The sequence below is a fragment of the Trichechus manatus genome, unplaced genomic scaffold, assembly GCF_000243295.1.
Source record: "Trichechus manatus latirostris isolate Lorelei unplaced genomic scaffold, TriManLat1.0 scaffold00091, whole genome shotgun sequence".
NCBI classification, from domain to species: domain Eukaryota; kingdom Metazoa; phylum Chordata; class Mammalia; order Sirenia; family Trichechidae; genus Trichechus; species Trichechus manatus.
In genome coordinates this window covers 8369484-8395837 of record NW_004444027.1, presented here as the reverse complement: position 1 = coordinate 8395837, position 26354 = coordinate 8369484, and the positions used below count along the sequence as shown (strand labels likewise).

General features: G+C 39.2%; 1 protein-coding gene across 3 annotated transcripts in view; it reads left to right on the top strand.

Annotated features, from left to right (window-relative positions):
• PINX1 (PIN2 (TERF1) interacting telomerase inhibitor 1) overlaps positions 1-24308 on the top strand; it is a 141803-nt gene extending 117495 nt beyond the window's left edge. For 2 of the 3 annotated variants that reach the window (XM_023736747.1, XM_023736746.1), the window contains one exon: positions 23529-24307. In XM_023736747.1, coding sequence (XP_023592515.1) covers positions 23529-24032 — 504 coding nt within the window. In that variant the 3' untranslated portion in view covers positions 24033-24307. Of the gene's footprint in view, positions 1-23528 lie in introns of all 3 variants that reach the window. The other variant, XM_004382201.2, reaches the window with a different exon arrangement.
• Positions 24309-26354: the final 2046 nt, after the last annotated feature.

Below are 26354 nucleotides of genomic sequence, written 5' to 3'. Positions count from 1 at the left end.
CTTTATAGGATTGTGTATGTAGGATTATGTTTAGCAATAATAATGTTTATTCTTTGTGAACTCTTTGCAATTGTAATCTCAATTTAATTGGTTAGGGTTTTTCTTGAATAGAGTTGTTTCATAGTTGTTGTTTAGCTTTTGTCTATTCTAAAATAAACTCTCCCAGTGCATTATTTTTGTATCATTTACCGTTATTACATGACTCATTAAGTTCAGAATTTTATTTAATTTACTTTACTAATCTCAATATCCTTTAAACAGAATTATTTTGCCAAATTTACTTCTAAAAGTATTTTTAAAATTTTGACGGTCTGCTTATGTAAAGATTACAGCCTTGAAAACCCTATGGGGCAGTTCTACTCTGTCCTATAGGGTCACTATGAGTCAGAATCAACTCAACAGCACACAACCCAACCACACTGATTTTTGGGATTCACATGGAATCATCATGAGTCAGAGTTGACTCGATGGTAACTAGTTTGATGGATGAAAACAGCCTTATAATAGTATACAAGAACTGAGAGAGGGGACTTTTTTTTCTTAATGAACTTTATTAATATAAATTAATTTACCTTTCTCTTAAAAATGATCTTAACCATTTATTCCTAGTTTTAAAATACCAGATCCTCTAAAATCTTCCAAAAATGTTATGTATTCTCTAATAAGGAACAGAAATTTGTATTGCCATGATTCTTAAGTAATTTTCAAATCATTCTGTGGAGTAAAGATGGAAGAGACAGAGCCATCTCCAAATATCTGCTTCTACTCTTTGAATTTCAAGTACTAGCCTTTAACTACTTGAAAAGGCTGTTTGTCCTGCCTGTAGATAGCAAAGAAGAGAACCAGTTGACCTAGAATTATAAAATACAGTCAATTTGGATTATTTTTAGACTTCATTCAAAGAAGTTGGTGCCTATGTCACATTGATCATTTTTGCCTTTGGAGGAGCCTCGTTTATCTTATAATGGCCAGTGTATTGTGAAATGTCACATGAGTCACTACAACTTTCCAAGCCTTAGGACCTTTCAGGGAGACAGGAAGCCTGCTGTTCTTTTTCTTTTCCCTCTTTTTCCCTAGAGGCTGTATGACTCTTGGTCAGTAATTCTGATGTCAGTTACTTGAGAAATCCTTGCTGTAGAGAACCATCCTTTTAAAATAGGACGTTGGCCTTTCGTAATGAGTGGCAACTTGAGCAGCTGACTAGGCAAATAGAAAATAAATTTTAAAAAATGAACAACTTTGTTAGCTTTGGCCTTCATGTGAAGAATTTGGCATTATTTCTATTTCTCTACTATAGTCCAGTGAAAAGCAAGATATGTTCTACCACACCCCCCCACACCATTCACCGTTATCTTCTCTGAAGATGTCTAGTTCATTTGCCTGAGTTTGTAAATTTCAAGCAAAGTTCTAATGCCTAATTATTAGAATGGTATCTCTGTATACTTGTAGTGTTGTTGAGTGTTCTTTCTGATGTCAAGTCACTTCATAACCAAACTTTTTCCATGTTTACCATCCTTTGCTGCTCAAAAACAGGCAGCAGTTAGCAGCCTCTCTACTGTTTACTGAAGTCCCTGGATGGTGCAAATGGTTAACACACTCAGCTGCTAACTGAAAGGTTGGAAATTCCAGTCTGCCCAGAGAGGCCTCGGAAGAAAGCTTAGCAGTCTACTTCTGAAAAATTAGTCATTGAAAACTTTATTGAGCAAAGTTCTACTCTGACACATATGGGGTCCCCATGAATCAGAATCAAATCGATGACAACTGGTTTTTTACTATTACTTACCAGCATAATTTAGTAAGGTGGGCTTTCTGTCTCTGTCAAGAGGCTGAGAGTGAGGACTTCATTGAGGCCCAATGCCCTCCAAAAAAAATTTTTTTTTTTCCCTCAAAAGTCTCTAACATTTCCATGAGACAAAAGGGGCCACATAAACCAGAGACTCCATCAGCCTGAGACCAGAAGAGCTAGATGGTGCCGGCTACCACCAGTGACCACCCTGACAGGAAACACAACAGAGAGTCCCTGAGGGAGCAGGAGAAAAGTGGGGTGCAGAACTCAAATTCTAGTAAAAAGACCAGACTTAATGGTCTGACCGAGACTGGAAGGGCCCCAGAAGACTTGGCCCCTGGACTCTCTGTTAAACCAGAACTAAAACCATTCCCAAAGCCAACTCTTCAGACAAAGAATAGACTGGACTATAAGACATAAAATGATGCTCATGAAGAGTGTGCTTCTTAGTTGAAGTAGATACATGAGACTAAATGGGCAGCTGCTGTCTGGAGGCGAGATGAGAAGGCAGAAAGGGATAGGAGCTGGTTGAACGGACACGGGGAAATCCAGGGTGGAAAGGAGGAATGTACGGTCACGTTATAGGGAGAGCAACTAGGGTCACATAACAATGTGTGTATAAATTATTGTATGAGAAACTAACTTGAGCTATAAACTTTCACCTAAAGCACAATGAAAAGAAAAAAAAAAAGAAAGGACAAAAAGATGTTAACTTTAGAAAAGTTGGGTAAAGGATATATGTGAAGTCGGTACTGTTCTTGCAACTTAGTCTCTATAAGTCTAAAATAAAGCTAAAAACATAAATAAATGACCCTACATGCACTCCTTGCATTAAAAAAAAAGAAGTCTCTAACATTTTCAAAGATCAGCAGTGCCCAAAGCCCTCCAAATCCAAAACAAAAAATTAAAAACAATTTTTTTCCTCAAAACTCTAACATTGGGACTTAGGTCTGGAAGCAGATTATACCCCCTAGTACCAACTGTGGATAGTTGCTCCCTCTGAGACAAGTGGTAGTTGGGAGTAGGGGAACCACCCGAGTACATGTCCCATCTTCAGTCTCCGATCTGGGACTACGTAAGGAGAGATTTGGGAGCTTTTCTGAAGATCTTGATAAATTCAAATATGAACTTATCAAGCTTAGTCTAAATTTTGATATGACCTGGGGCGATGTGAATGTCATTTTAACTCATTCTTGCACGCAGACAAGAAATCTATAGACTCTTGACTAAAGCTAGGGAACATGTGGGCTCACTAACCCCCATTAACCCACACCATAACATTTATAGGCCAGGAGGAGAAGCGGTCCCTAAGATGGATCCCCGATGAGACTATGAAGATCGCATAGACCAGGCTAAAATGAGACATATGCTAAATTGCCTGTCAGAAGGGATGAAAAAGTGTGTTGTCAAGCCAGTTAACTATGATCAGGTAAAGGAGGTAATACAAGGGAAGGAAGAAAACCCAGCAGTGTTTCTTAAACGACTAGCTGAGGCAGTCAGGAAGTATACTAACAATCACCCTGATTCTCCAATAGGGCAGCATCTGCTAGCCATGCACTTTATCATCTAGTTGGCCCCTGACATTTGGAGGAAGTTACAAAGCTAGAGGCAGGACCTGAGAGCCCACCTTCAAGGCTGGTAGAGAAGTCCTTTAAAGTCTTTAATAATAGGGACCAGGCAGAAAAGGAGAATGAAGAGAAAAAGATGGGTAAGCAGGCCCGATTGATGGCCGCTGCAAATGCCCAAATGCTTGCAGCAGTCCTGCATGGACTACCTCGAGGTAACCCACAGGGGCCAAGAATATCTGGGCCGTTGGGTACCTTGTCATGGCAGCCAGCAAAGCTGGGGCCAAATCAGTACAGGAACAGCCAGAAGGAGGGTCACTGGAAGAAGGACTGCCCAGAACTCTCCAGAGTGAGACACCCTGGCAGAGGACCCCAGAGACCCCTCCTGGGTAAACTTTCCCTGGAAGGTGGAATGAACTGTTCCAATTGACAAGGCCCAGAGGACCGCTCAGCTCCCGGACACACGGCCATCAACATCACTGCTGGGTCTGCTTCAAGAACCAAGAGACAGCAATAACTTCTGGCAACAGATTAAAGGCTTTTTACCTTCACTAACTTGGTTTTTACCACTGCTGGAACCTGCTGTTACCCTTCTCTTGCTTCATTTCAGCCCGTGCCTTTTTTTAAACTACTCGCCGGATTCATCTCATCTAGACTCCAACAGTTACATTTAAAATTAATGGTAGTGCAGGGCTTTCAGCCCCTCCCTAGTGAAGAGCCATCCCAACCATTAGATAGAGTAGGGAGAGATTTCTACTCTGCTAGGTAGGCTGACAACCCAGTGTCAGTTTGAAGAAGTTACAGAAGAAGAGACCTCCACCCCTACACCCTCATAAAGAATTATGAGTATGAAATCTCTCAGGGGGGAATGAGATAGGGAGCGGAAAAAGGGACTGAGCCCCTAGGCAAAAAACCCTGAACTAAAAACCTGTGCTTAACTAATGACACAAAATGCATTATCTTGGAACATGCAATAATGAAAGAATGACCCACCCGGCTCTCAATGTACTTCCTTGATAGGATGTTTTTCAGAAAAACCAGCCCAGATGCGCAGACATCTACAAGGTAACTGACAGACCCATGACAGGTATCGAGCCGGCACCATGGGGGAACTGTGCAGGTGTGGCACCCCATAAGTCCTGCCATCCAGTCCTAGGAGCCTTTGTTATGGGTTCCATCTTGAATTACCTCTTGCGTGCACACCTAATCTTCATAATCCCGCCTCTTTCACGAATAAAGATGATGCCTTTTCCCACCTAAAAACCTTTATAAGCCCCAGCCAATCCTTTTTTCTGGGAGACAAAGGCTAGCATTGTATTGTCCCTCTTTGTCTCTGCTCCTGAGCTACTTTGTCTCAATAAAAAAAACAAAAAACAAAAAACTCTGTAACATTTCTGAAGATCAGCAGTATAATACTCACAAAAGCACATCACGTTTTGTAATAAATTTTTTCTTTCATCTATTCATTCAGAAAATGTTTACTGAGTACCTATTATGTACCAGGCATTGTTCTAACATTAAAGTATAACAATATTTAAAACAAAATCCCTACTCTGCTGGAGCTTCAATTTGAGTAGTTGAGGGAAGCAGATAAAAAAAAGTCAGGTGGTGATATGTGCTATGTATAAAAATAAATAAAAATACTGGAATAGAACATGATGGGAGGAGGGTGCTACATTATATAAAATGGTCGGGAAAGGCCTCTTTGATAAAGTGGCCTTTGAGCAGAGGCCTAAAACAAAGTGAGGGAGTGGGCCATATTGATACCTGGGGACAGAGCATTTTAGGCAGAGGAAAAAGTAATGAGCAAAGGTCCTGATGGATGAAGATTCTTGGCATGTTCGAAGAATAGCAAGTAGGCCAGCTTGACTGTTGCTGAGTGCAAAACAGAGAAAATGATTCAGGGAGGCTTCTGGAGGTCAAAACTTTTAGGGCTTTGAAGGCCATTGTAAGAACTTGAGATTTTATTTTTAGTAAAAAAGGAAGGCATTGGAAGATTTTGAACAGAATGGTAACATGATCCCAAATAATTTAAAATGATCTCCCTGGGTGCTGTGTAGGTTAGACTATAGGGGAACAAGGGTGGAAGCAAAGGGAACAGTTAGGAGCCTTTTGAAATAGTTCAGATGAGAGATTAGGATTGTAGTGAGCATTTTAATTAGCCTGTATGGTCTTATATCCAACAAAAGTATGGGTCTGGTGACTCCATCTGGGCAACCATTCTGCTCAGTGTACAGGGTTTGTAGAAGCAATAGTAGTTCACAGTATATTTTGAATAATATTTATAGCCACAATGTTGTTGTTAGTTGCTGTCGAGTCAGTTCCAGCTCATGGTGCAGGATAGAACTGCCCCATAGGGTTTTTAAGGCTATGACCTTTTCGAAGCAGATCACCAAGCCTATCTTCCAAGGTACCTCTGGGTGGGTTTGAACCACCAACCTTTCAACTAGTAGTAAAGTACGTAACAATTTGCACGACTCCTCATAGCCACAATAGCATATATTAGTAGTCACTGTTGAGACATTGAAAATAATCTTATGTTGAAATGAGTGTCAATGTGATATTTGTCAAAATCAGACTTTACAAATGTGTTTTTTCTAGTGAATCCATCTTAATTGTCCCCAAGATGCCATATCATGTCCCGTTTATAAGAAATCAGCTCAGAGTTCCATATAGGGGAAATTTATTTTAAATTACTAGTCTTAAAAAAATTAGTCACTATTTTCTACAAAACATTTGATTATTTGATGGTATCTTAATGCATATATTCACAGTTTAGGAATGGATTTTGCAGTTTAAAGGCAGAAAGGTTTTAGGCCAACTTTCTTTTTCTCCTTACGGTCAGAGAAACCAAAGATTATAAAACTAGATAGTGACAACGTCAGGGTTGGATTATTTCTGTTGTCCGTGGGATAGTAAAAATAAGGACGTGGCTCAGAGGAGATCACAATGATGTCTGAAGAAGTGAAAAATAACTGTAAGCTAACACTGGACTGGGAGTCACGGAGGGGTGTTGTAGTCCCAGCTTTGCCAAATAGAGAGGATTCCTTCCTGATTTTCTTCATCATTCTTCTAGAGGGCACGTACTGTGTATTTTAAAGATAGTAACATGCTGATTTGGTGGTTTTATTTGCCAACACTGACTTTAGCAGATATTTGCAAAGTCAACGAAAGGCAAACCATCTCTGGGAATAGTTTAATCATGAATGTGGAAACTTTAAAATAACAAACAAAAACCGAAGCTGATGGCCTGTTTTATCTAACAAAATCAATATTATGGATGTCTCAAAGGGTGCTTCCTTTGGAAGTTCAAATCTACCTTGAGAATAGACCAGACATCCCTTTGCGTAAGCATACCAGTTACTAGTTGCCTTGGAGTCAACTTCAACTCATAGTGACCCCATGTGTGCGAGAGTAGAGCTGTGCCCCATAGGATTTTCAATGGCTAATTTTTCAGAAGTAGATCACCAGGCCTTTCTTTGAGGCATCTCGGGGTGGACTCGAACCTCCAGCCTTTTGGTTAGCAGCTGAGTGGGTTAACCGTTTGCACCACCCAGGTACTAAATAAATACTTGTTGACTAATTAATAATATCTCCTAGAGTAGTGATTTTCAGTTTTCATTTGCATGCAGATCACTTGGGGATCTTGTTAAAGGGTAGATTCTGAGTCATAGGTCTGGGGTGGGGCCTGAGAACCTGCATTTCTAACAAGCCACCAGGTGATGATACTTGTACTGCCAGTGCTATTTCTCAGGACCTCACCTAGAATAGCAAGATTCTATTTGCTGAATGAACCCTGGTGGCACAGTGGTTGAGAGCTTGGCTGCTAACCAAAAGGCTGGCAGTTCAAATCCACCAGCTGCTCCTTGGAAACCCTATGAGGCAGTTCTACTCTGTCCTATAGGGTCGCTATGAGTCGGAATCGACTAGACAGCAATGGGTTTATTAGCTGAATATTGCTGCCCCTTAGGGAAGTAAAGGAAAGACATTCTCGAATCTTTGCAATCGTATTCTAGATGAGAGGTTGGCGAACTTTTTCAGTAAAGAGTCAGATAGTAAATATTTTAGGCTTTGCAGGCCAGGAGGCAAAATTGAGGATATTATGTGTACTCCTATAATCAAAGAGAAAACAAATTTCCACAATTTTTGTGCTGATGAAATTCAAAACTGTAATTATGGAAAACTTACATTTGAATTTCGTATGTCATGAAATATTCTTTTGATTCTTTTTTACAGTCATTTAAAAAACATTCTTAGCTTGCAGTCTGCACAAAAATAAGCAGCAGGCCGCTTGCCATGTCCTGTTCTAGAGAATACCCTCCTGAAACCCCTGCAGAATGGTCTTCTAATACATCCTGTGGGTTCCTATACCCTATTTGGGTGCACACACACACACACACACACACACACACACACACACACACACATAAAATTTGTATAAGTGTTTTCCAGTTGAGTTGCTGTATAATTCTAGTTCTATTATTATATCTTTGATTATTAACATCACTTCTAATTAAAACTTCTTTTTCAGTAAAGTTTTTAATGCTTCTGATACTAATAGTAAAAGTGATTACATCTATAAGGAAAATTCCCTACAATTGGTACTACTGAGTGTTTAGCCTAACTCTGCATGTGAGTGATTGATATCTTGAAAAAAGTACAGGGTTTTACACTTGAATAAACTTTTTTGTAAGTGCAAAAATAGCTCTTTTGCAGCAAAACATTGAATGTTTTTAACTATTTACAAGGGAAATGTATATGACCACGAAGGTGCCATAGAAAACAAGAAAAGAAATGCCAACGTAGTGGCACAAGTGTATGCTTTCTAACTGTTCTTGTAGTCACTGCTTAGTTAACCTTTGATGGCAAACTCATTTTGATTACTCCCGAGATCAGAAGCTTTCCCAGGTTGTGTTTGCAGCTCAAGATACAAAGTAGGCTGCACCTTAACAACTTGCTACCAGGGGCTTCTGGTAGAACTTTTATCCAGATGTTTGTCTTATCAGATGGCTTGATAAGACAGCTTTTACCTCTAATATGCCCTAGAACTAGCTTCTCTTGCTTTCCAACTTTTTCTTTTGGAGGCAAGAACATTTCAACCTATGCAGCCTATTTTATTGCTTGTGTTCAACTAAATCACACAGAAACGATGGACAGTTCCCATACAAAACAATGCATTTTTTTCATAATTTATCTGTCTCCTGAAAGACGACTATGGTAACATGTGGAATAATAGACCAGAAGGAGAAATTAATGGATTGTTTGAGATCTATGCATCACTAAGCCTCACAGTGTTGGCTGATCTCAACAAAAGGCACTCAGATGTACCTTATGGTAGTTAAAGAATAAATTTGCATAATGAGCCAAGGTGTTATGTGATTAGAAGGGAATGATTTCATCTATGGATGGGAAGAAGCTATACTACACAATACTGACTCTTTCCTCCCTACCTTTACAAACACTTGCTAGTCATTAGAGTTGCCTGAAATGCAGACAAATACATGCTGACAAATACAAAGAAATATAATTCAGTTGGTGGTAGTAGCAGTGAGTAACAGCCTTGATCCAGTGGTATTTGGTGTCATTTGTGCTTTCACTGAATACTTGCCATATGCTTATTCCTCATTATAGATGTTGTGCTGAATATAAATGAAATAGAGATTCTCCCTGTCCTCAAGGAACTTATAATTTCCTTGAGAAGATTTTTGCAAAGCAAATTATACACAAAAAATAGAAGCAATTAATTGCTAGTCATAGATAATAAACAAGAAGGAATGTTCTACAAGGGACCAGGCTTGTTGAAGGAGGCAATCTTGCACATGATGTTTAAGAAAGTGATGCACATAACTAGGTATAAGGGATCTGGGAAAACATTCTAGGCCAGAGTAGTGAGCAGCTGAAGTAGCACACTCTGCCCTCTCTATTGGAGAGGGGTTTAAAGCACACACAAAACAGCCATTAGCTCTCAGCAATACCATCATCTTGACAAATCACACAAAATCACTTCATACCCTAATTTATCTCTGTCCAAAATGGTTGGGTACAATTTCTAACTCCCAGGACTGTGTCAAGATAGAAATTGTGTTTGTCAGAACTGCCCTGCTGAAAAGTTTCGAAAAGGTACAAAATGTTTTTTCAAACTACTCACCTGCCAAACTTTCTTAACTTGTCACAGACTAATCCAACACAAGCTAATGAGAGACAGGCTGTGGTGGAAGTGAACATTTGTCCATTGCAAGTAATAGCCATCGCAACTAATAACCCCAGTTGCTACATCCTTCTTTCAATGAGAAAAGTTCATTGAAGGCTTACTGTTGCAGCATGGTCTCTGTCTTAACATAGAAGTCAAAAAGCTTCTATCATCTTGTCACTTAAGATCAATCGGCTGTACTGTATGAGAAAGGCTGGTGAGCTGAAGAGCTTTGCCTTTGAAACCCCACCCCTTGACTAGTATGTTTATCATAAGTAGTAAGATTTTATAGTTATGGTGCATCTGCCCCAAACACCTCACTAAATTCTCTGTCCAAATCACTTCATTTCCCTACCACCAAAAGATACTAAGAACATTCTTCTGAGAATAATAAAGAGAATGCTCCTTATTTGGGGCATTTTACTGTTAATCCATTCAGTGTACATATTTGAATGAAACAAAAGTGAAGTCCTCTGTGAACCCAGAAGAGCTTGCGCAGATAGCTCATTGAGCTGCAAAACCTCTAAATGGGTATTTAGAAAGAACAAACTCATAATTCTAATTATATAGACATTTGGGAAAAGTTGACCTGCATAGTTCTGGGTATCTTTCAGGTACCCAAGAGGGTTATAGTATATTAGTTGATATCTTAAGGGTCTCTGCAAGGTCTTCTTTCCTTTTGCATGCAACTCGTTTTGTTACTCATGGTAATTCAGAATTGCCAGAGATAGGTTTACGCTTTAAGATGCTCTAGCTCTAATCGTGGTGCACATTATATACCCATGAACCACTGAATCTGCCTTTTGCTGATGCAAAAATTAAGATTAAGAGAATTGACAGTGAGGTGGACTGTGACACAGGGTAATCAGCTCTCTATATTGGAAGTGTCTGAGTGGAAGTAGTTCGAATATCATCCAAGAGGGATTCTTGCTTTAGATGGAAGGTTGGAGTTGGTTTTTACTTCATGCCTTAAAACAGTCACACTTTGTCAAGTGAACTTACAGGCTAATTTGCAGAGAGGAGTATAAAACTCTTATGTCTAGTTTCAGGCTACTTTTTATATGAATTGCAAACTAGATAATACAGTTTTTCCTGTTTAAAAAGTAATTTCTATTTCTGTTGACATTTCTTCTAAGTGAAACTATTGAGGGATTTCTTTATTTACTATGTTTTCAGTCATTGATTTTCTAGATTACATATTATCATGGATTGAATTATGTCCCCCCAAAAAATGTGTTTGGCTGGGCCATGATTCCAGTATTGTGTGATTTTCCTGTACGTTGTAAATCCTGCTTCTATGATGTTAATGAGGGAGGATGGGTAGCAGTTGTGTTAGTGAGGCAGGACTCAATCTACAAGATGTCCTGAGGCAATCTCTTGATATATAAAAGACAGAAGTGAGCAGAGAGACAGGGGGACCTCATACCACCAGGAAAGCAGTGCCAGGAGCAGAGCGTGTCTTTTGGACTCGGGGTCCCTGAGTGGAGAAGCTCCTAGTCCAGGGGAACACTGATGAGAAGGCTGACAGAGAGAGAAAGCCTTCCCCTGGAGCTGATAACCCTGAATTTGAACTTTTAGCCTACTTTACTGTGAAGAAATAAATTTCTCTTTGTTAAAGTAATCCACTTGTAGTATTTCTGTTGAAGCAGCTCTAGATGACTAAGACACATATTAAGACATATTTTCCCTATTTCTTTTCTATTGCTTTATCTTAACTATACTGTCTTATGTTTGGGTGTTGAGATATCTCCAAATCTGCCTATTTCTCCTTCTCAGTAAAATCAAGTCTGCTTATTGTAATGTGAACTCAATTTAAAATCTTTTATATAAAACTCTAGTGCTTTCCTTAGTAAATGCTTTTTAATCAGGAAATTTTGTCACAGACAAGAATTATGTAACTACATCTACATACTTGATTACGCCTAAAATAAAAAGTTCTGTATGGAATCTTTATTCTTAATGAGCATCAGTTAACCTCTGCCTTCATTAAAGTTGAGCATGGACCTTACTTAGTCCTTGTAATATATGGGAGCCCTGGTGGCACAGTAGTTAAGAGCTACGGCTGCTAACCAAAAGGTGGGCAGTTCTAATCCACCAGCCGCTCCTTGGAAACCTTATGGGGGAGCCCTACTCTGTCCTATAGGGTCGCTATGAGTTGGAATCGACTCGACAGCAATGGGTTTCGTTTTTTGTTTTTTGTAATATATGATCTATTGATATATACTTAATGTTAGGATGACTTTGGAGGAGAGAAAAGAGGTGATAATTGAGCCTATGTGATGTAGAGAGAAGCACTAGAGTAGAAGTCAGGATGCATAGTGGAGGGAGCAAGGGCTTTGGAGCCTGGCAGCCTAGGAACTAAATCCTGCTACTACCGTTTACCAGCCATAAGACTTTCTGCAAAAAATTTTTTCTGTTTATTTTATTGTGTTTTGGGTGAAAGTTTACAGAGCAAATTAGTTTCTCATTAAACAATGAATTCACAAATTGTTTTGTGACATTGGTTGCCAACTCCACCATGTGTCAGCACTCTCTCCTTCTCCACACTGGGTTCCCTGTTTCCATTCATCCAGTTTTCCTGTCCCTTCCTGCCTTCTCGTCCTTGCTTTTGGGCTGGTGTGCACATTTAGTCTTGTATACATGATTGAACTATGAAGCACATTTCTCACGTGTGTTATTGTGTGCCCTATAGACCTGTTTAATCTTTGGATGAAGGGTGAACCTCAGGAGTGACTTCAGTACTGAGTTAAAAAGAGATCCAGTGGCCATACTCTTGGGGTTTCTCCAGTCTCTGTCAGACCAGCAAGTCTGGTCTTTTTTTTTTTGTGAATTTGAATTTTGTTCTGCATTTTTCTCCCACTCTGCCCGGGACCCTCTATTGTGATCCCCGTCAGAGCATTCGGTGGTAGTAGCAGGGCACCATCGAGTTGTTCTGGGCTCAGTCTGGTGGAGGTTGTGGTAGTTGTGGTCTATTAGTTGTTTTGAACTAATCTTTCCCTGGTGTCTTTGGTTTTCTTCATCCTGCTTTACTCTAGCTGGGATGGGACCAGTAGATGTATCTTAGATGGCTGCTCACAAGCTAGATGTCCCGTGAGACTGTGGTCCTCAGCCCTTAGCCCCTCAGGGAGTTTGGATGTGTCTGTGAAGCTCCTATGATTTTGCCTTGGACAAGTTGTGCTGGCTCCCAGTATTGTGTACTGTGTTACCCTTCACCAAAGTTACCACTTATCTACTCTCTGTAGTTAGTGTTTTTCCCTCCCTTGTAACCATCGAAGATGTTTCTTTCTGTGTGTAAACCTTTTCATGAGTTTTTGTATACTGGTCTCATACAGTATCTGTCCTTTTGTGATTGACTTATTTCACTCATCATAATGCCATCCAGATTCATCCCTGTTGTGAGATGTTTCGCAGATTCATCACTGTTCTTTAACATTTCATAGTATTCCATTGTATGTATGTACAATAGTTTATCTGTTCATCTGTTGATGGGCACTTAGGTTGTTTCCATCTTTTTGCTATGGTGAATAATTCTGCAATGAACATGGGTATGCATATGTCTGTTCATATGAAGGCTCTTATTTCTCTAGGATATATTCCTAGAAGTGGGATTGCTGGATCTTACAGTATTTCTTTTTCAGCTTTTTAAGGAAGAGCCATATCATTTTCCAAAATGGTTGTACCATTATGCATTCTCACCAGAAGTGGATAAGAGTTCCAATCTCCCCACAACCTCTCCAATATTTGTTATTTTCTGTTTTGGATTAGTGCCAGTACTGTAGGGGTGAGATGATATCTCAGTGTAGCTTTGATTTGCGTTTCTCTATGGCTAGTGATTGCGAGCATTTCCTCATGTTAGCCACCTGAGTGTCTTCTTTGGTGAAGTATCTGTTCCGATCCTTTGCCCATTTTTAAGTTGGATTATTTGCCTTTTTGTTACAGACGTGTTGAATTTTCCTATAGGTTTTAGAGATTAGAACTTTGTCGGATATGTCATAGCCAAAAAATTTTTCCCACTCTGTAGGTTCTCTTTTTACTCTTTCGGTGGAATCTTTTGATGAGCATAACTTTTTAATTTTTAAAAGATCCCAGTTATCTAGCTTATCTTCTGGTATTTGTGTATTGTTAATTATGGTTGGTATCCTATTTATGACATATATTACGGCCCCTAGCATTGACCGTATTTTTTTTTCCATGATCTTTATAGTTTTTGATTTTGTATTTAGGTCTTTGATCCATTTTAAATTAGTTTTTGTGAATGGTGTGAGGTATGGGTCCTGTTTCATTTTTTTGTAGGTGGACATCCAGTTTTGCCAGCACCATTCGTTAAAAAAAAAACATCTTTTCCCCATTTAATGCACTTTGAGCCTTTGTTAAAGATCAAGCGGCTGTAAGTAGGTGGATTTACATCTGGGTTCTGGATTCTGTTCCGTTGGTCAACGTGTCTATCATTGTACCAGTACCAGGCTGTTTTGACTATCATAACTGTATAATAGGTTCTGAGGTCAGGAAGTGCAAGGCCTGCTACTCTGTTCTTCTTCTGGGGCCTCTTTCCTTTCCATATAAAGTTAATGATCTTTCCATCTCGTTTAAAGTTTTTCCATCTCATTAAAGAATGCTGTTGGTATTTGCATCAGGATTGCATTGTATTTGTAGATTGCTTTGGGTAGAACTGACATTTTCACAGTGTTGAGTCTACCTCTCCATGAGCGTGATATGTTTTTCCATTTATGTAGGTCTCTTTTGTTTTCTTGTAGTAGCGTTTGTAGTTTTCTTTGTATAGGTCTTTTACGCCCCCTATTAGATTTATTTCTGAGTATTTTGTTTTTATAGGGGCTATTATAAATGGTATTGCTTTCCTGATTTCCTTTTCTTAGTTCTCTTTATTGGTGTATAGGAATCCAACTGATTTTTGTATGTTTACCTCGTGTTCTGCTTCTCTGCTGAATCTGTGAGTTCCAATAGTTTTCTTGTGGAGTCTTCAGGGTTTTCTGTGTATAATATCATGTCATCCATGAATAGGGATAGTTTTGCTTCTTCCTTAGCAATTTGGATGCCCTTTATTTCTTTTTCTTGCCTTATTGCTCTAGCTAGGACTTCTAGCACAGTATTAAATAGGAGTAGTGATAAAGATCATCATTGTCTTGTTCCTGTTCTCAGGGGGAATGTTTTCAGCCCCTCTCTGTAGAGAATGACATTGGCTGTTGGTTTTGTATAGACGCCCTTTATTATGTTGAAGGAATTTCCCTTCTATTCCTATTTTATTGAGAGTTTTTATCAGGAATGAGTATTGGACTTTGTTGAATGCCTCTTCTGCATTGATCAAGATGATCATGTGATTCTTTTCTTTTGTTTTATTTATGTGGTGGATTACACTGATTGATTTTCTAATGTTGAACCATCCTTGCATACCTGGTATGAATACTGCTTGGTCATGGTGTATTATTTTTTTGATATGATGCTGAGTTCTATTGGGTAGAATTTTGTTGAGAATTTTTGCATCTATATTCATGAGAGATACTGGTTTTTAATTTTCTTTTTTGTGGTGTCTTTGGCTGGCTTTGGTATCAGGATTATGCGGACTTCATAGAATGAATTCAGAAGTAGTCCTTCATTTTCTATGTTCTGAAATAGTTTGAGTGGTACTGGTGTGAGTTCTTCTGTGAATGTTTGGTAGAATTGTTCAGTGAAGCCGTCTGGGCCAGGACTTTTTTTTGTTGGGAGTTTTTTTTTATTACCTTTTTAATCTCTTCTCTTGTTATGGGTCTGTTCAGATTTTCTGCCTTAGTTTGTGTTAGTTTAGGTAGGTAATGTGTTTCTAGAGATTTGTCCATTTTCTCTAGATTTTCAAATTTGTTGGAATACAGTTTTTCATAGTAGTCTGATATGATCCTTTTTATTTCACTTCTGTCGGTTGTAATGCCCCCCATTTCATTTCTTATTTGGGTTATTCGCTTCTTCTCCTGTTTTTCTTTTCTCGGTTTGGCCAATGGTTTGTCCATTTTGTTTATCCTTTCAAAGAACCACCTTTGGTTTTGTTGATTCTTTCTATTGTTTTTTCTGTTCTCTATTTCATTTATTTCTGCTCTGATCTGTGTTAGTTTCTTTCTTCTGGTGGCTGTAGGTTTCTTTTGATGTTCTCTTTCTATTTGTTTAAGCTGTAGGGCTAACATTTTGATTTTGTCCACTTTTTTTTTTTTTGATGTATGCATCTGTTGCTATAAATTGACCTCTGAGCACTGCCTTTCCCTTGTCCCAAAGGTTTTGATATGATGTGTTTTCATTCTCATTTGATTCTAGAAATTTTTTGATTCCATCTTTGATTTCTTCTATTACTCAGTGGTTTTTAAGCAAGGTGTTATTCAATTTCCATGTTTTTGATTTTTTTTTTCCCTCTCTTCCTATTGTTAATTTCCACTTTTATGGAGTTGTGATCAGAGAAGATGCTTTGTGTTATTTCAGTGTTTTGGATTTTGTTGAGGGTTGTTTTGTGGCCTAAGATGTGGTCTGTTCTGGAGAATGTTCCATTTACATTGGAAAAGAATGTATACTTGGCTGCTGTTGGGTGGAGTGTTCATGTATGTCTATGAGACCATGATGGTTCATTGCGGGCTTTAGATCTTCTGTATCTTTGCTGAGTTTCTTTGTAGGTGTTCTGCCCTTTACTGGCAGTGGTGTGTTGAAATCTTCTACTGTTATTGTGGAACTGGCAATTTCTCTTTGCAGTGCTGTTAGAGTTTATGTATTTTGGAGCCCTGTCCTTGGTGCATAGGTATTTATTATGGTTATGTCATCATGGTGGATTGTCCCTTTAATCGTAATGCTTTTCCTTGTCTTGAAGTCTATTTTGCCTTAAAATCTATTTTATCTGAGATTAGTATTGCCACTCCTGCTCTTTTTTGGTTGTTCTTTGTGTGATATTTTTTTCCATCCTTTGATTTTTAATGTATTTATGTTTTTATGCCTAAGGTGTGTCTCCATATTGATCCATATTGATGGATCATGTTTTGTTTTGTTTTGTTTTTAATCCATTCTGTCACTTTCTGTCTCTTTACAGGTTTATTTAAGCCATTTACGTTCTGTGTGATTATTGATAGATGTGAGTTTACTTGTCATTTTGTAGTGCTTTTTTTTTTTTTGGGGGGGGTGCTGAGGTTTTCTTTGTTCCTCTTACTCTCCTGTGCTGAATTCCTTTTGTTTGTGGAATTTCTTTCATTATTGTAGATTTTGTGTTTACTGAGACTTTATGTTTTTCTTTATCTGAAAAGTAGGTTTGTTAACTTTCTTTGTGGTTGCCTTGACATTTTCCCTTATCTTCCTAAGTTTGAACTAGTCTTTTATTACTTGATATCATGTTGACTTCCTCTCCATTTGAAAGTTCTATACCTACACTGTGAATCCCCCCTTGTATTGTTCTGTCGTCATCATTTACAGATTGATGTCTCTAGTTCTTTGTTTTAAGTCTTTTAGTTTTGTTTTATCCTTGAGAGCTTATTACCTAGGTCAGTATCTGGATGATACTGGCCTATGTCCTAGATTCAGGTGGTTGTTGGTGTTGTTAGTTCTCTAACCAAAGGACTCCATTTAATTCTTATAAGTTTGTTCTGGTTTTTACAAATTCCTTTTATTTCTGTTTATCTGGAAGTGCCCTAATTTCACCTTCATATTTGAGAGAGAGTTTTCAGGATATATTATTCTTGTTTGGCAATTTTTTTTTTTTTTTCTTTCAAGGTTTTGTATTTGTCATCCCATTGCCTTTCTGCCTGCATCGTTTCTGCCGAGTAATCAGAGCTTTGTCTTCAAACATGGTCTTACTTAGCCCTGGGTGTTTCCGGACTGTACCTCTTTCTCCTGTTGGGAATTCTGTGGAGGTGCCTTTCTGCATGCAGGGTTGTTAGCTGTCTTCCTAGATGGCCACACTGAGTAATGCCATTTGGTCGGGAATCTCCATTCCGTACCTCTACTCCTTCACTGTTTTCTATCAGTTTCTTCTCAGTGGCTTCCAATCTAATACTTTATCCCTTCATTTAAGGTTCAGAGTTCCAGGATTGTCGTCTGTATCTGTTTTACTTGTTTTTTTGGGTCTTTGTTACAGCAAGATGGCTTAGTGTGTCTGACTAATTCATCGTCTTGTCCACCTTCTGCAAATTAAGTGCTTTGGTTTTAGTTTCTACATCTATAAAATGGAGCTAATACCTCTTCTCTGGCTGCTGTGGGAGTCTCATGAGATGATATATGATATTAAGTGATTGGCACATTGAATCCATTCAAGAAATGATGGCTGCCTTCTTTAGTACACCTAGGCCTACCATTAACTGACAGCCTGACTTCGGGTAAAGTTTCCTTACTTGATTGAGCTGAATGATCTCCCCTTCTGACTTTAAATGCTAAGGTTCTGTGCAGTGGGAAACAGGTCCTAAGTTGTCTCCTAAAATTTTTTAGTCTACAGAACATTTATTGATTGGGTAGAAATTAAGGCCTTAGCTATCATTTCAGGAGGTGCTAGGTAGAGCAAATGGTTAAGCACTCGACCGAAAGTGCCTCATAAGACAGGCCCACTGACCTGCTTCCAAAAGGTCACAGCCTTGAAAATCCTATGGAACAGTTCTACTGTGTGCACACATGAGGTCGCCACGAGTCAGAATTGACTCGATGGCAACTAACAACAACATACACTCATAAGCTCTGAAGAAAATGAGAAGACTGTGAGTCTTTCTAAAAACAGGCAATGTTAACCAAAGAAAGAATTTTTTAGAACATAAAACGGTATAGAGTCCAAAAGTTAGTACCTAAGAGTTCAGGATAACTGGAGTTTACTGTGGGCTGGAATAGTCAGGGAAGATTCTTGCAGGAGGTGAGATTTGAACTGACTCTTGAGCAAAACAGGACTAAAACAGGCCATTCTGCAAGAAGAGCTATGAAAGTGAGGATGCTGGTCACCGAGGTCTGTACATGTACTTGGTAGGCTCCACACTGAAATGAGAATTTTTTTCTCTCATTAAAAATATATTGAATGTTTGTATGTACCAGGTACAGTATCTGTATTTAGTGCTGGAGATAAAATAGTAAAAATGACAAAATGAAAATATCTGACCTCGTGGAGCTTATATTCCAGTTGGGGAAGACAAGCAATATACAAGAAAGTAAATTATAGAGTATATTGGAATGGAAGGGGGAGAGTGGAGAATTAGTGAGTGAGAGGGGCAAAGGAAGGGATTACAACTTTACATAAGATGGTCAGAGGTTGCCTAATTAAGAAGGTGACCTTTGATCAAAGACCTGAAGGAAGCTGGGGAACAAGCCATGAGACTATTTGGAGGAAGAGATTCCAGGCAGAGGGAGCAGCAAGCACAAAGACATAGAGAAACTGTTTCGTTATATTTTTCAAAAAAAGAATAGCTTATGAAATACATGGAAACTCATTGCCTTCAAGTCAATTCCAGCTCATAGCGACCCTATGGGACAGATTAGAACTGCCCCATAGGGTTTCCAAAGCTGTAAATCTTTATGGAAGCAGACTGCTACATCTTTCTTCTGCAGAGAGGCTGGTGGGTTCGAACCGCTGACCTTTTGGTTAGCAATTGAGCGCTTAACCACTGTACCACCAGAGTTCCTTAAAATTCATGGAAAGTACTTCAAAATTTTTCAAGATTCTAAATATGCCTTTGTGTCTTTCTTATTAATGAAAGAGCGTTTATGCTCTTTACTCAGCTTTTATGCCTCCACAGCCTAAGATTCTTTATCAATTATTTTGTTATTTTTTTAAATTGTACTTTAGATGAAGGTTTACAGAACAAACTAGTTTCTCATTAAACGGTTAGCACACGTATTGTTTTGTGACATTGATTAACAACCCCATGACATGTCAGCATTCTCCCTTCTCGACCTTGAGTTCCCTATTACCAGCTTTCCTGTCCCCTCCTGCTTTCTAGTCCTTGCCCCTGGGCTGGTATGCCCCTTTAGTCTCATTTTGTTTTATGGGCCTGTCTAATCTTTGGCTGAACGATGAACCTCAGGAGTGACTCATTACTGAGCTTAAAGGGTGTCTGGGGGCCATACTCTCGGGGTTTCTCCAGTCTCTGACAGGCCAATAAATCTGGTCTTTTTTTGTGAGTTAGAATTTTGCTCTACATTTTTCTCTATTGTGATCCCTATCAGAGCAGTCAGTGGTGGTAGCCGGACACCATCTAGTTGTACTGGACTCAGTCTGGTGGAGGCAGCCTAAGATTCTTGAAGTCCTGCTTTAATGTTAAAAGTCTTAATAGCTTTCTGGTAATGACACATGCAAGAAGAAATGTAAGCTTTTTACTTGAGTACAGTGACAGGTAAAGGAGGAAGAGTCCTTATGTGTGTGAGCTAGTGGCTCTCCCATTGGAATCCCACAGCTTTCTGTGGACCACAGTGCACGGTAGTGTCCGTTCATAGGTCTTTTTCTCTCACTCAGCAGAGCTCAGTAGAGTAGGCACTATGTCATATGTAGCTCTGTATGTCCAGGAATAAGTAGTATAGTCAAAATGAAGAAGATTTTCAAAGAAATAATTTAATGAGTGAAGAGAAGAAATGGTAAGGAAATTAACAAAACAGTTTTAAAATCTCTGTAAATCAATCTTTAAAATTATTGAATACAAAATAGAATTTGGCTATTTCAGCTCTCCGAAGTGGTATTATTGGGTCCGATCTTTGGCTGTATGCTTTCTTACGGGTGGTATATAAAAAAACTTTTTTTCAGGGTAGACTATAAGTGCATTGTTTTTACCTCTGCATTTTTGCTTGACAGTCAGGGTGATGTTTTTCTATAAACTGAGCTAACTTCTGCTGCCTGCTTATACTGCCGCACTTATTCCTTCTCTGCTGTCTTATATCATAAGATAATGGCCAGCCCAAAAGTCTTTTCAAAGATCAGTAAATCTTAGCCCTGTTAGGCACCTTAGAATGAGTCTAATTTTACCTACTTACTTTACTTGACTAGGTAACTGAGGCCCACAGAGGTTATGAGATTTATCTAAGGACCTCTATTAATTAACAGCAGGAATTAGAATTAAAAAAGAGAGAGAGATTGACTTCTGGAATCTTTGAGCTTAAATCAAATGTTTGGCAAAATGATTAGCTAACCACACCTCCCTTGGTAGTATTCTATATGGATATAGGAAGTTTTCAAGTTACTTGTAAATTTATTTTACCAGTTTTTAGAACACCACTAAGCAAATTGGGACATTCTCAAAGTTTATGAAATAGTGAAAGTCTCATTTGAATATTACAGATTTTTATTTGAGGTTGTATTGTGTATTTAATGGAAATGTCGACTCAAATTATCTATATTACAAAATATTAATAAGTAAATTATGCTTTTCTCAGTACTTGTTTACTTTGAAATAAAGACCAAGCATGAAAAGTATTAGTTTTCTTGGAAAGGTATGTATTTTTCACATGATTTTATGGCCAAGACTACAGAAACAGGGATTATAGTCTCTGTAGTAAAACTGTGTTTATGGATTTAAGTGTATAAAATATTTATCCTAGGCTTTGATCCTGCAGAAATCAGACTTACAGCATTCTCCTCTGTGGTTCTCTTATTTTTGTTTTTTAAGTAGATACATTCCTGTAATTTTGGAGAGTGACTGCCCCTGGCATTAAATAGCCCTCCCCAGCTATTCTTTTGCCTACACTTTCCTTGAAATAAATGGGATTTGGGGCTGGCACCTCTCTTACTTGTCACCATACCCCGCTAAGCTTGGCATGCAGTGGCCCATGGTTAAAATCCTTATCACCATAAGAGTCGATTATGAGCATAGTTACTTTCTAGGATTAGCAAGCCCCACTAAATTCAACAAGTTACTCAAAAATGGTGTTGTATTTCCCAATAGTTAAAAGTTTATTTAATATTAGCAATTAGTTCCTGTGAAAAAACTGTTGAAAGGACAAATTTAGAAGGTAATAAGTAGGTGAGCAAGGTAAGGAGCCATAAGTTGTGACTTCAACTTGAGTTCTTAACACACAAATACACTCCAAAAGAGTTTGCCCATGTAAGACAAGCTCCTTTTAATGCTGTGAAACTATGAATGAGTCCTATTTTACATAAGTGGGCTGCCTTCACAGAGGATGTATGAGTTGTGGCTGTGGGTGTGTGTACTTGAAGGGCATATGGAAGGCAAGACCTCTCCTATCCATCCAACAAGGATTGGCTAGCACTAAGAAAGCCTTAAGAAGATTTTTTATTCTTTTACGTGAAGTTTAAGCCTGTTTTCAACATCTGAGGAACAAAAAGACAAGGTGACCTTGTTTTGGGCTCCTGGAGTGGCTGTTTTCTCTTTTTCTCAAAATTGCCGGATGGACACCAGCAAAAATTGAATGCTGATAGATAAAATTTGAACTCCTTCCCAGAACTTCGTTAGTTTATTCCACGTGCTCTACATTTTGCATTTTGAAATTGCAAAATTAACTACATGGTTTGGTTTTTTCAGGCCAGTGTAAAAGTTTGTGTTGATTTGATAAGTAGTGATGTTAATAAAGAACTCTTAGGTGAAAGCTCTCTGGGACAATTGCCACTCAAGGCCCAGTTGTCTACTGCTATAGTATTGTTTCTGTTGAAATTTAAATGTGATGTTACTTTTCACTCCTGTGAGCTGGTTTTTGAGTGCCACTGTGTCAAGAATATGCAGGGTCCTTTTATATATAATCATTTGTAATTAAATTGTCTGCACAAGGAGAACCTTTGCCAGCCAAGTTCAAAATAATTTGTAGAATCCTGATTTGGTAATTGATTTATTCAGAAACCCACTTTCCACGCTCCCAACATGAAAGGATAGAGCAAACTGTCTCTTCCTGTGAGAATAAGTGCATATGAAAGAACCTGGGAAATTATAAAAACTTAGGTTTAGTATTATTGTATTGTTTATTGACTTGTTTATTTAAAAAAATCTCTGTGACCCAGCACCATCACAGAAGAAAGTCCTAGTAAACTGCTTCCATAAAGTTAACAGCCAAGAAGACTCTGTGGAGCAGTTTGACTCTAACACATGAGGTTGCCATAATTGGAATTGACACGATGACATTGGGTTTGGGTTTTTTGTTTTCTTTTTCACACATATGTTTTCATCATCGTACTGCCAACCAACGATAATCTATATGTTGATACCAGCATTTCATTATTTATTTCAACCTTTTATGTTAGGGATTTTCTCTGTCTTTTCAAGCCTTGCAGCTAAATGTATTTATTTAAAAGTAAAATGTAAACCTCCCTTAATCACAGCTGTTATGAGTGAATAATTCTTGCAGTTTAAAAACAAGACTAATACAGCCATGAGTAGAGGTGAGGGCATCTCCCTTCTCCCTTCTTGCCATCCCCAAATGAGGCAAGACAGGCTCCCCAGGCTAGCCTATCCTTTCTGAGAGAAAAATGCAGCACATGCAGTTCTAGCTCTTGCACCTTCTTTTCTAGAGCAGCTGCCAAAGTTTAGGAGGAGGAAGGTGTTCATGACAATCCAGGTTCCAGGTTGGAATTTGGATCCTATTATCATAGAAAGATTAACATATACTGTAAATTTCTAGGTCAACAAACACACAAAGACCTGTGTAATCCATAGTGTAGCTGAAATACATTTCTAACAAAATCACAAAACTACAGAATTTCAATGTCTCTGTTTTTCATGAGACACTCTGGGAACTTAATAGCCATTTATAACATTGTTTCTAAGATGTTTACTCAGAATTCCATCTAGGTAATATGCCAGCTAACATCTAAAGTTAGAGTCTGTATATTCACCCTATCACCTCATATAGTATTCAACCAAAATATATGGCCACCTTGTTCTATACTTCATAGTTCAGGTATGCCAGAGGGGAGAGACAAAAAAGGGGAAAACTGAGCTATCAGCCTTGTTTCCTAATGGCTAATTTTGAGTGGCTAGTTTACGTGGAGGCCTCTTAGAATGCTTCGAGGAATAAACAGTTGATGTTTAACTGGCTTTTAACTTTTTTCCCCACACTTTAGGATAATTCCAGCCCCACCACTCCAGATGAGAATGAAACTTCCATTACAACAACCAGTGCCTTAACCATCCAGGAATATTTTGCCAAGCGGTTGGCAGAGCTAAGGAACAAGCCGCAAATCGCACCTACAGATCCTGACTTTTCAGGGGCCCTAAATGAATGGAAAAGGGGAAAGAAAAGAAGCAAGGAAGCAAAAGATAAAAATTTGGAGAATAACATGCAGCCCAAAAAGGAAAAGCCTCAGGAACAAGAAGAGAACCCCAAGTGTGCAGTCAAGAAGAAAAGAGAACAAGTTGAACAACAGCTCGGAGACCCTTGTTGTGAAGAGAATTCTGAATCTTCTGCCGAAAATGGAGAGGATTGTGGGTGGCCACCTGATGACCAAGACTTTACCCCAAAGTCAAAAAAAAAGAAAGAAAAGAAAAAGATAAAAAAGCAAGTAGAAGCAGCAGTGAACCCTATGTTAGGTGAAACACCAGTGAAAAAGAAGAAAAGTTCCAAATAAATTATCTCCAGGGCCTTCCGACCACTCAGATGTCAGTGCACTCCAGGGCAAAAACTTTTGGCCTGAAGTCAGAGCAAAGTTAATCTAAGATAGTTCGTTCACATCTTTTTAACATGCCTGTGGATTGCTGAGTCTTGCCCTCTCACCACATACTTCCCAAATCATACTCCCAGGAGAACTTTTTGTAATGTTCCATTAAATGTTCATGGTTCTCATCAGCAAATAAATTTCTGTTTAGACTGTGAGCTCTTCACCGTGAATGTTTATTCATATTCATATGAATACACTGATTCATGTATGTATGTACATGTGTGTGAATATATGCCACAGTCTGCATTTTCTATTGATTTCCTTTAGTAACAATGAATTGTGCTTCCTTCTGAAGGACTTAGTCTAATTAAAGGATTAAGAGTCAATAGTTTGGATTCAGATAGTTCCTTTTGTTCTGTAGCCAACTGGTACATTTTTGCCAAGTAGGAATTATATGATTACATTCTCAAATCAGAGGGTTTTTTGTTTGTTTTGTTTTGGTTTTGATGGGGAAATTTGTTTTAATACCCTTCCTTCCACTGAGTGGAGTCTCTGAGTGGCACAGCTGTTAAGCACTGGACTACTAGCCAAAAGGTTGGTAGTTCAGACCCACCCAGAGGAACATCAGAAGACAATCCTGGCAATCTGCTTCCGAAAGATCACAACCTTGAAAACCCTACGGAGCAGTTGTACTCCGCACACGTGGGATTACCATGACTTGGAATTGACTCAACTGCAACTTACAACATCAACTTCCACTAAGCAATGGCAACCATGTGTTCTGAGGTCTTCTCCCCAAGACTACAAAGCATCATGAGTGAACTAATTCCTGGGGACAGTTTAATCTTTCAGCTTTCATAAGAGACTTCTTGTGGTTCCTACACAGAGTGTAGGTAGTCAGAAGTATTTCCATTTGGTAGTGCTTGAGGACAAATCACCTCTAGTGGGCTCTGCCTTATTTATAATGATCAGGAGGTAGGTCTTCAGAAGACTCGAAAAATTTAGAGTCTAAATTCATGACATTAATTTCATCTTCAGTCACTCTCTAGATTTGGTCTGCCTTATGAAAATTCTTAAAAATATAAATATTAGGAGGCAGGGCAAGATGGCGGAGTAGTCAGATACTTCCAGTTGTCCTTCTTACAACAAAGACCCAAAAAAACAAGTGAATCGATTATATATGACAGTCTAGGTGCCCTGAACATCAAAGGAAAGTTGAGGAATCAGACTGAGCAGCAGGGGGAGGGAGAGATGGTTCGGAAGCAGCAAGGAGTTGCCAGACCTGACCCGGCAGGAGCAGGCACCCTTCAGGCGGAATCAGCTAGCATGTGCCATGAGGCAAGCAGTGGCAGTCGGGAGGTGTTTTCCATGTCAGGAGAGACCCAGCAGCAGAGAGTCTACTTGGGCCTCCAGAACCAGTGAGAAGTGGCATTCAATCAGCAAAACATAAGTACATGCATCTGACCTACCGAGCAGATCAAAAAACACCCTCTTTGGGAAAAATCTCTCTGCCATTTACCTGTCCCCTGCCCTCTGTGCACCAGGTCGCAAGCAGGCTTCAGAGATTACTGTGTCCCCTGGACCAGAAGTAGGGCCCGTCACGCACCCTGAGCCATTCTCCTAGCCTTGGAGAGGGAACAAATTAACAAACAGGGAAAAATAATCTGCTAGCCCCCCTAAGCCAGGAACTCAGAGTGGGCACAGCTCCTTTGCCTAGGCACAGGCATAAGGGATCCACGGACTTTGAATGCCTTTCACCCCTGCATAGACCTGTGTAGGCCCATTTCAGCCACGTAGGCCCTCAAGAACACAGTACAACAGGGTATATTCCTGAAGCCTTACTTCAACTGTATCAGCTATATGGTGGAGTGGCAGATTTGTGACATTTGACACTGCTCTGCCCATTAAGCAGGGTCCTCACCCACAACAGAAGTCTGAGGACTGGTGGCTCCACCCATGCCACCTAGCCACCCACAGCAGGGGTCCAAGAATAACTGGTGCTTCCCAGTCCTTACAGACAACAGCACTGGGTGCCCATAGTCCAGCTGCAAAACCCACCCACCTGCACGCTCCAGGGAACAGGGATATGCTTTCCTCCCAGATACTCGGGCAGCCGTCAGCCCCCTTCCTTGCTCAGCACGTGACCCCCTACTGCAGCCAGATACCTGTGCCTACACCAGTCACCCATGCCAGTCTAGGACTATAAGTGACAGCCTGCACCACACATTTGGTGACAGACTACCTGGACACATGGACTGAATCCATATAAGAAAAGTAAACAGAATCCTGGGC